At 49.3% G+C, this 10533-nt stretch overlaps 1 protein-coding gene across 1 annotated transcript; it reads right to left on the bottom strand.

Annotated features, from left to right (window-relative positions):
• Positions 1 to 3938: 3938 nt before the first annotated feature.
• On the bottom strand, positions 3939 to 10015 carry PSMB9 (proteasome 20S subunit beta 9). Its single transcript, XM_056132514.1, has 6 exons — positions 9938 to 10015; positions 6747 to 6814; positions 5742 to 5873; positions 4986 to 5115; positions 4605 to 4746; positions 3939 to 4066 (listed from the first exon to the last, which is right to left on the bottom strand). The coding sequence occupies exons 1-6, from the start codon at positions 9995 to 9997 to the stop codon at positions 3939 to 3941; spliced, it is 660 nt and encodes a 219-aa protein (XP_055988489.1). The 5' UTR covers positions 9998 to 10015.
• Positions 10016 to 10533: the final 518 nt, after the last annotated feature.

Genomic DNA, 10533 nt, shown 5'->3' with positions numbered 1-10533 from the left:
TGCTGAAAGTAGACCAAGGAACAAACATGGTAACCTCTTAATATCTGTATTGCAAAGAATAATGTCCAAAATTAGAGAGAAAGAAGGATTTTGCCACAGAGGCAGGGAGCGGGGTGGTGTGGGGGTGGTGCGTGGGACACTGGGAACAATGGTGGAAATGTGCACTGGTGGAGGGATGGGTGCTCAAGCATTGTGTGACTGAAACGTAATCATGCAAGTTTGTAGCTGTATCTCACGGTGATCCAATAAAACTTCTTAAAAAATAATAAAATAAGGGGGTATGGTGCCGCCAGCAGGTTAATCTGTACCTGTGAGGTGAGTGCATCAGCAGCCTGATGGCACCTTCAGACCTCTAGATACCCCAAAATTGCTGCTGTGCCTTTGGCCAGACCCAGAAAAACCTGGGGCAAAGTTGACCAAGAAAGTAAATGGCCAAATATTAGATATGTGGGAAACACACCCACAAACCACCTCCAGCTCAGCTATATAATTGGAGGCATGACCTCTCTGGTTCCTGATTGAACTGCTTAATGGCCATGATCCCAGAGACTCAGAAACAAATCTCGAAACCCAGCGGCTTTTGGCAGAAATGCGTCCGGTCCCTGCAGTAGGTTACTGGTGCTGGGCCAACCCAGATGGGAATAGGTTTCATGCCTTGGCCTGTTTGCCCCAGCGGCCCAGTGGCCGCTATCCTTCAGAGGCCACTGGACAGTCAGGTTTGGGCCCCCAGTGACGAGACATGCAGGGCCTCATGGGATGGGGATGGAGCCGGTCCTGTCCTCCATACCCCAACGAGACCCCAAGTCATCACCCACGAATGGCCTCTCTGACTCCTGATCAAGCTGCTCAACGGCCATGATCCCAGAGACTCAGAAACAAATCTTGAAACCCAGTGGCTTTTGGCAGAAATGCGTCCGGACCCCACAGTATGTTACTGTCGCCGGGCCACCCCAGCGAGGAAAGGGTGTTGTCCCTCCGCCTGCTCCCCCTTGGTGGCTCAGTGGCCGTCATCCTCCAGAGGCCATCGGTCAGGTCTGGGCCTGCAGTGACGAAACTTGTTGGGCCTCATGGGAAGGGGGGGAGCCGGGCCTGTCCTCCCCACCCCAATGAGACCCCAAGTCATCGCCCATGAATGGCCTCTCTGGCACCTGATCAAGCTGCTTAATGGCCATGATCCCAGAGACTTAGAAACAAATCTCGAAACCCAGTGGCTTTTGGCAGAAATGCATCTGGATTTCTCAGTACTGTCGCCGGGCCACTCCAGGGGGGAAGAGTGCTGTCCCTCTGCCTGCTCCCCCTTGGCGGCTCAGTGGCCATCATCCTCCAGAGGCCATTGGACAGTCAGGTCTGGGCCCGCAGTGACGAGACATTTGGGGCCTCACGGGATGGGGGTGGAGCCGGGCCTGGCCTCCCCGTCCCAACGAGACCCCAAGTCATCACCCACGATTGGCCTCTCTGGCTCCTGATCAAGCTGCTCAATGGCCATGATCCCAGAGACTCAGGAGCAAATCTCAAAACCCAGGGGCTTTTGGCAGAAATCCCTCCAGATTTAAGTGTTAAAATTTTGAAAATTCAAAATCACATGGCCCTACTGCAGCCATGCGACATCATATGTTATTCATAACCAGCAATAGAACACAAATTGTCTACTGTTGCCTTTTCAGCAGATCTGAGTGTTGGGGTAAAATCTCAAATAATTATGGTGGGTCTGGTGTCGAAATATTGAATGTGATCAAAGTAGAGAGAAAGTAATGTGGAAATCATCTACCCCACAGGTAGGGGGAGGGTGTGGGATGGGGGTATACTGAGGTTTTTGGTGGTGGAGAATGGGCACAGGTCGAAAGTACGGGTGTTTTGTTGTATGACCGAGACTTAGACCCGAAAACTTTGTAACTGCTCTCACGGTGATTCAATAAATAAAATTATAAAAAATGAAAAAAAAGTAAGGTGGAATTCATGCACAATTCAATCAGCTAATCAGTGGCTGAATAAATAGCAGTACTCCTACATTAAAAAATAATAATGAAATAAAAAACTACATTAAAATTATGTAAAAAGAAAATAATAGTGGAGTAGGTAATCTTTTTTTTGTTTTGTTTTGTTTTGATTTTTGGGTCACACCCGGCAATGCACAGGGGTTACTCCTGGCTTTACACTCAGGAATTACTCCTGGCGGTACTCGTGGGACCCTATGGGAATCAAACCCAGGTCAGCCGCGTGCAAGGCAAATGTCCTACCCACTGTGCTATTGCTCCAGTCCCACAGGTAGTCTTCATTGTTGCTGTTGTTGTTGTTTCTTTTTGTTTTGAGGCTCAGGAGTTACTCTTGGCTCTGTACTCAGGAATCACTCCTGGAGGTGCTCAGGGATCCATATGGGATAACAGGGATAGAACCAGGGTCAGTTGCATACAAGGGATACAATTGCTCAGGCTCTGATACCAAACCCCTAAGTGCCAGCTAATATTCTAGGATAAAAAGAAGAAACTCTTATAAACCTCAAGGGAATGGAAAGTTTATGAAGTAGTCAAGGGAAAATCTAGCTTTATAGTTATTATTTTGGTCTTCGGATGACACTTTGCTGTATTCATGGCTTTCTTTTGGCTCTGAGATCAGGGCTCACCTCTGGTGGGGTTTGGGGGAACATAGAGTGGTGCCTGGCATTACACCCCTGTTTGCCACATGCAAGACAGGTGCCTTACCTGCTGTACTCTCTCCAGCCCCAAGATCTCAGCATTTGTATTTACTGTGACTGGTCTAGTGGCTTCACTCTGTGTAAGCCTCCATTTGTCCCTAAGTAGAAGTAGTAATAGTACCTATGTGAGATTTTAAGACTATATGTGAGATTTTATTTGGGTTCTAAGTGATGATTTTTTAATTTGGGGGGTCTTTTTTGTTGATGGTGGTGGGAGGAAGCCAAACTCATCTGTGCTTCAGGTCTTACTCCTGACTCAGTGCCCTGGGATCACTCCTGACAGTGCTTTGGGGTCCATACATGGTGCTAGGGATAGAACCTGAATAAGCCTTGTGCAGGATAACACCATACCTGCTGTACTATCTCTCCAACTCCTCTAAGTGATGTTTTTTCATTTGTTTTGTTTTGGGATAACACCTGACAGTGCTTGGGGACTACTTCTGACTCGGTGCTTGAGGGTTAATCCCTGAACTGCTTGGGCGATCAAATAGTGCTGGCATCAAATCTGGGCTCAGCTTGTTGAACCATTTCTCTGGTTCTAAGTGATGAAGTTTATAAGCACTTAATAATATCTGATTCACTAAGTGCTGCTTTTTCGTTATTGTTATTCTTTGAAATCCACAGCATCTTTCAAAAATGTAAGTGTCTATCATGAATTAGTCTCTCATGTGAACAAAAGCATTAAAGAGGAATTCGTTCACTTGGGAATCTGCTGGTGCTTTTAGCTGATTCTGCTATATATAGCGGACTTATATAAGTCAGAGCCTTAATAATCTCCATCTCTTCTCACACCCTCATCCTGTGGGCATCAGAATGAGGCCTTTTATTATTATAATTTGTTGGGGGGGCCATACCTGGTAACGCTTTGGCATCACTCCTGACTCTGCAGTCTGGAATTTCTTCTGGCAGTGCTCAGGGGACCATATGGAATTCTGGGTGCTGAACCCAGGTAGGCAGTATGAAAGGCAAGTGTCCTAGCCACTGTACTATCTCTTAGGCCCCTTATTGTTGTGTTTACAAATCACTCCGTATGTGTCACTTTCATATACAGGGACCTTTTGGGCCCTCTCTGGAACCACATCTTAGGGGGACGAAGGCATATAGAGGTTCTGCCACCATCTGGGGTCAAAGAGCCTCTTTCCCCTCTTAGTTGAGCTCCCTGAACACCCATCTCCCATCCATCATACCAGGCTATGTTCCCAGATTTTTTTTATTGCAAAATAAAAAAGGGGAAGCTGGGGAAGATTCATTCATCATAGAATTTTGGCAACTCATCGCCCAAAATTACTCGATGGTCCACACCAGCAGCTGTAATAGTGACCAGGTAGATGACACCCCCACTAGAGCCATCTCGGTTCATGGCCAGAGTGATAGCTGCAGAGTTTCAAGTTGGAGAGAGTGAGAGAGAGAGAGAGAGAGAGAAAGAGAGAGAATGGTTTAGCTTCAAAGATCTTTCCTTCCCCTCCTGTCTACATGCCCACTACCACATGCAGATTTCAAAAACCATCTCCTAGAGAGGCATAGTGTTGTCATGATAACCCAATATGAAAAAGAACAGTGCCTCCGTTTGTAGCATCTCCTGCTGCCCATGGCCTCAGTATACCCACTAATATCAATTTCAAGTTAAAAAAAAACCTCAACAAGCAGTTCACAAACCCTTGATTTAACCATTTGCTCCCAAGTTAGCTCCCGCACACCACGGGTTCTTAAGGCAGTGAAACATCTTATGCTAGTGCGTTTAGAACTGTCCCATTTATGCCACTTGTCTTAATGTTCCAGTGAGGTTAGCTTTTATTCTACCGCTTCTACTGCAAAGGTTTCCTGGCTTGGAAGTTAAATGATCCCCTCATATACTCCTCTCCCTCTTCTGCATACTCTTTCCCAAGTTCAAAACCCTCCCCTTGGAAGTTACCATCCGTAGTGAAGCGCCTGCACTCCTCAGGAGTCATGCCTGGTTTATATGCTGCGTCCACATAACCGTAGATGTAGGTGCTGCCAGAGCCACCGACGGCAAATGGCTGTCGAGTCAGCATTCCTTCCAGGGTAACATAAACCTGGCGAAGGCAGACACACGTCAGATCACAGAGTCATCGACCCCCTCCTTCCCACTGAGATAAGGAGGTGATGTCTGCCTCTGCAGTGAAGCCCCAGGATCTCATACCCACGGTGATTGAGACTGTACAGTGGTTCTAGAAGTAACATCTGTGGAACTCATCAGTGGAATAGATGTGATCTTCATATGACAGAGCTCTGTGGGGCCCCCCTGGGAGGAAGTGCTTTAGGATACACTTACCTGGCCTCCTTCACGGTGATCCCAGCCAGCCACCATGAGATGTGCCGACAGGTCGTCTCGATGTTTATAGGTGATATTTTTCACCACATTAGCAGCAGCCATTACAAGTGGCTGTTCTTCCAGTTCCATCCTGAAGGAAACATTAGGAACAGAAGTCAGTATAATTTTCTGAAATCCACCTCCTGTGTGCGCCATTCCGCCAGACTTGTCAGGGGCCACCGGAAACCTAGAGCTTCAGAGGTTCAAACTCCAGCCCCCAAGAATAGGGGAACAGAGTCTCACATCACTGTTTGGTAAGAAAACACCCATGTTCCCTTCCTTCACTGGCTACATTCTCCCCAAACACAGATAAATGACGTAGCTCTTTCTTGGTCGCAAAAACCCTGCCCTCACAGGTGAACGCAGATAAGCTTCATTTCCGCCCCAACGACCTTGGCTTCTCCTAGCTCATGGTGGTTATATGTTGAGCCACATTATCACTTTTCTTCCTCATGTTTTATGAAGGTAGTGATTTATAGTTTGCAAACTGCCTTCACATATACCATGGGATCCTCAGGATAACCATCGGGTGAGGTAGGGGAGATGCTATTAGCTCCACTTATTCTATATGGAAACCCAGCTTCAGCTTATTCAAGTGCCAGTTCAAAGCCAGCAGAAGCCAGAGCCAAAACAAGAATTTTTTTTTTTCATTTCCTGTTGCAGGCTCCTGGAGCACCCAGGCAGGATATGGGGGAAGGAGGACCCAGAGCTTCATACGCATGGAGTTCCAGCTGGTAGGCAGCTATGTCAGCCACGGCCTGGGCGTCAGCAGCCGAGCCAGAGAGCGCGCAGTAGATACGGTCATGCAGGGGCGACAGCTTGTCAAACACTCGGTTCACCACTGCCCGTCTGTCGGGAACAATAGGTATCAACTGAGAGTTGCATGAATTTCTGAGGTTCGTCGTCTAGTGTTGCTCATATTTATTTAAGAACAGCTCGGAGTTCAGGAAATGCCATGCTTTGATGAAAGCAGGGAGCAAAACTCCGCTCAAGTAAATGAAGTATTGCGAGTAATAATTGAAGTCAGACTGTATGCAGGGCTTTGAATTTATAACGAAACCAAAAACACTAAGACTAATGTTACTCTTGCTAACTTTCCTTTACTATCAACCATATTGAAAAAGTGATATGAGATATAAAATAGTGGGTAAGGCACATGTCTTGTAGGAAGTTGATTTGGGTTTAATCCCTAGCACACCATACAGTCTCTGGAGCACTGAGAGTGATCCCTGAGTGCAGAGCCAGGAGGAAACCTGGAGTACCATCAGGTATGGCTTAAACACATACACATACACACATTATGTGTTTACGAAACATACAGTGACATAGAACTACCCTTGTAGGTATTTGAGATTTTTGCATGTGAGGGAAAAAATAAAACTGGCCAGGGGAAGAAAGACAAAATTAGTACAACACATGATAGAGTAGAAACTAAAACCTGCTCAGCAGAACCATCTTGAAACACAGAGACAGTTGTTCTCTGAAATTGTCTTCCCTTCTCTGTCATTCCTCCCATGGACAAGTCACCTGTGCATTCAGACTGAACATTTCTCTCCGCAAACAGAAACCTGAGCACACACCAGCTAGTTTATTATGGTGGCTTTTCTGAAAGGTGAACTTCATTTCTCCAAAACATGACTTTCTTCACAAACAAATATTTTAAAAAAAGTGTTTGGGTCTATTAGCTTCTTCCCCAAAGCACCCCCCTTCACCAGCACTTACCCTGCAGATACCCGAGAATCTGAACCCACCACAACGCCCCCGTCAAATTCAACAGCCATGATGGTGGTCTGTGGAGACATAAGGGGGAATGCCAGGGCAGTCAGAATCTAGACCCCCTCTTTAAAAAATAGTTTAAGGGGTACAGCCAGTGGTTCCCAGGTCTTACTCCTTGCTCTGTACTCAGGGATCACTTTTGGCAGGCTGGGGAGGGGGGAGGTGTCATATGGGGTACTAGGAATCAATCCCAGGTCAGCCATATTCAAGGAAATTGCTTTACCCACTGTACTATCTCTTCGACCCGCAACAATAACTTTGATCCAGGTGGGGAAACATTCCCAGAGAGAGGAGACTCACTTGAGATCACAGTGACTCAGGGCAGACCCCACTCCCAGCACAGGGTTAGTTTTTCATCTTCCCTTTTCCTCCTGATTGCTTCAGGGAGTGTCACAATCAGGCTGTGGTAAGGCACTGGAAGAACCGAACCTCGAAGCCAAGAACTTCCTAAGTGAGACTCTTTCCACTGTGAAGAGAGGTGGGCGGAGGTGCCAGCAGCAGAGGTGCCCCTCTTGAGGGAAGGGCTCCATGGGGCATTTCCAAGCCTAGGAGTGATTCACCACCTCACACATGCTTGTCTGAGTTGGTGTGCAGCAAATACTATGGAGATAGGAAACAAACTCGGGTGCTTTGGGACCCTGAGGTGAAGGATTTAAACACAAGTGAGTTCTTCTGGTTTAGTGATTGCACATTGAGGGAGTCAGTGGTTAATAGGGTCGAGTCAAGGTAGGAGAGATGCTACAAGGAACATGAGATAGTTTAAATGTTTCATTGAATGGGGTTGGGAGATGGCTCAGAGGGTCAGACACAGTTGCATGGGGGAACTCTGGGTTTGATCGCTGGCTCCACCTGGGCCTCCTCCTGCCAACTATGCTGGGAGTGGCCCCCAGCACCACAGGGTATGTCTCTACCAAGGGCTGGAGAGACCACACAGGGGTAGAGCACTACCTTGCATATAACTAACTTGGGTTCTATCTCTGGTTCTGCATATGGTCTCCTGGGTCCTGCCAGGAGTGATCCCTGAGCACAGAGCCAGGAGTAAGACCTGAGCACTGCAGAATGTGGTCCAACATCAACAAATAAAATGGCTTCACTTAAAGATTTCTGACTAAGAGGTAAATAGATCTTGGTAGCCACAAGATGAGATCTATCTCTTCCCCAGGAAAAAATGTTAAATTTTTCTATCTGTATGCTGTTTCTAAATCTCTTTGTAGAGTCCTTCAACATGTGGCATCTGAATTATCTCCTAGTACTTGTTAAACTTTCTTTTTAATGGCTTCAACTTTGTACTGGTATATTGTATTTATGGGCTGGAGCGATAGCACAGTGGGTAGGGCATTTGCCTTGCACGTGGCCAACCCGGGTTCAATTCCTCTGTCCCTCTCAGAGAGCCCGGCAAGCTACTGAGAGTATCCCTCCTGCACAGCAGAACCTGGCAAGCTCCCTGTGGCATATTCGATATGCCAAGAACAGTAACAACAAGTCTTACAATGGAGACGTTACTGGTGCCCGCTGGAGCAAATCGATGAACAATGGGATCACAGTGCTACAGTGCTATATTGTATTTATAAACTTTGTACCACAGGCAGAGTGTAGCAGCCGCTCTGCAGTGCCATTACACAGAAGAAAGAAACTTCATGCCTGTTGCTGATAATGAAGGTGATGAAATAAAACCTATTGCTAGCAAGAGTCTTACTGCTGCTTATCCTCTTTTTGCAAGGCTTTGTAAAAAGGAATCCTAAGAAATCAGTACCGAGGAGGCCATTAACGAGCTTTTCTTGATCGTGAATTCTGAATTTCAGGGGTCATGATTGTTGTGCTATGTACTCAAGTCCCTGTAATAAAAGCTTTTGTTATGAAAGAAAAATCCTCTCTGTATCAAGAAGCGTGTGAGCTGACATTCCAAATCAAGAAAATTAATTAAGAAAAAAGAATTTAGAAAAAGTGAAGGGGGATAAAGCCACAAGCTTCCTACTCTAGTTGAGTAGGAAAGTCTTAAAAAGTCTTGGTTCAAATGAGGAAACTAAGTCACAAAGAACTCAAATGACTTCTTTAAGGTCAGAAGAATTGGTAGCGAGCCTGGACACAAATCCAGTCCTGCCAACCACCTGGTTTTCTTTTTCTTTGCTTTGCTTTTTGGGTCACACCCGGCGATGCACAGGGGTTACTCCTGGTTCATGCACTCAGGAATTACTCCTGGCGGTGCTCAGGGGACCATATGGGATGCTGGGAATTGAACCCAGGTCGGCCACGTGCAAGGCAAACGTCCTACCCACTGTACTATCATTCCAACTCCCAACCACCTGGTTTTGACGTGCTGCTCTCCCTGCTCACCTGGCAGCCAGAGATACCCCTACCCTTACCCGGGTGCTGAATTTCTCAGGACTCCAGAAGTGGTTCTGCTCCCAGGCACAGTTTCCTGGAGCGTGTTTTCTAGCAAACTGTTTTGCCAGGGATAGAAAGCAGAGAAGAGGAGCAGCCCCTACTGTGAATGCTATTCCTCTACCGCAAAGGGGTTCCCCAGTGGGGGGCGGGTGACAGTAGCCTTGGACTGCAGGCTCCGACACCCAGCGGAGTGTCGGAGCGGATAGCGAACACCCCGGGAAAGACGGGGTGGGGGCGGGGGAAGACCAGGGCTACGCAGGAGTCTTCTGAGCCCAGCCAGGGAAGGGCACCACCAGTCCTAGCTCAGTGCTGGGGCAGAGAACAGTGTTTGTGTGGTGACGCCTCCCCTCTTCATTAATGCCAGTACCCCCCCCCCCCTTTCCCGCGCTGTCCTTGACTTAGGGCCCGGGATCCCAGCCCTTTTGCGCCTACTGCAACCCCCTCTCTTGATTTAACAGCCCACTCCCTCTTCAGTTCTCAGTGAAAGCGAAAGCGCTTTAAACAGCTTCCCCTGAAGCTAGCAGTTAACTGCCAAAGCACCGCCGTCCCACCGACCTCGTACACCCAAACCCTTCGCGGACCCCTAGCACGACCCTTTCGGAGTAGCGACGCCCCGTATTCCCCGCAGAGCGCCAGCACGGAGCGCTCCCGGCTGCTGCTTCACTCTTTCTAGCCCCCCGCAGTCACTCCTCAGCGCTTCTAGGGTTCCCCCGGTCGCCCTAGCGATCATTTACCCAAACCCAGATCATTACCCCCGTGTGGACTTCTCCGGTGCGGGGAAAGTCCCCGGCTGATGCTCCGACCCGCATCATCCCCGCGCCGCACACGCTCCCGGCCGGCCGCTGCCCAGGTTCTCGATCTCGACCTGCACGCGGCGCGCCGCCTGCAGCCCCGCCCCTTCCCACGCCCGCCAGGGGGCGCCCGCGTCCTCCGCGCGGGGCTCAGCGCCCCGACGCCAACCCGTGCGGGGATGGTCTGCCCGGAGACAAGTGACGCCAGGCGCGCCCGGACGCCAGGGTGGAAAGCTGCCTGTGGATCCCGCACGGGGCGGGGGCCGGGTGGGCGTGACGGAGACGGAAGGACGTCAAGGCTGTCCCCCCAGACTCAGACCTGGCTTCTGCGCCCTCTGCCCAGTCAGCCCTTGGCGCGCCGGCGTCCAGTGGGCGGTCCCGGCCGGCGCGCGCCGCTGTCATTTTCGCTTTCCCCTAAACGCTTCATTTCCAGCCTGCGCGGCCGGGCGGAGCCGGTTCCCGGGACTCTCCCAGGGCCCCGCCCCGCCCGCTCCCGCCTCCTGCAGCCGCGGGGGCACTGACGGGCGGGCCCCGAGAAGTGCCCAGCGGGGATCGCG

Source organism: Sorex fumeus, unplaced genomic scaffold (assembly GCF_029834395.1).
Source record: "Sorex fumeus unplaced genomic scaffold, SorFum_2.1 ptg000094l, whole genome shotgun sequence".
Taxonomy (NCBI): domain Eukaryota; kingdom Metazoa; phylum Chordata; class Mammalia; order Eulipotyphla; family Soricidae; genus Sorex; species Sorex fumeus.
The sequence above is the reverse complement of the archived record's forward strand: the minus strand, read 5'-3'. Positions and strand labels throughout refer to the sequence as shown.

What these genes read in the sequence shown, in the direction of transcription:
- PSMB9 (XM_056132514.1), bottom strand. Translation starts at nt 9,997, where the DNA reads ATGATGCGGGTCGGAGCATCAGCCGGGGACTTTCCCCGCACCGGAGAA. An exon ending in CCGGAGAAGTCCACACGGGG is followed by an intron (nt 6,815 to 9,937) that starts GTAATGATCTGG and finishes ATGTCTCCACAG; the next exon opens with ACCACCATCATGGCTGTTGA. An exon ending in ATCACCGTGAAGGAGGCCAG is followed by an intron (nt 4,747 to 4,985) that starts GTAAGTGTATCC and finishes TGCCTTCGCCAG; the next exon opens with GTTTATGTTACCCTGGAAGG.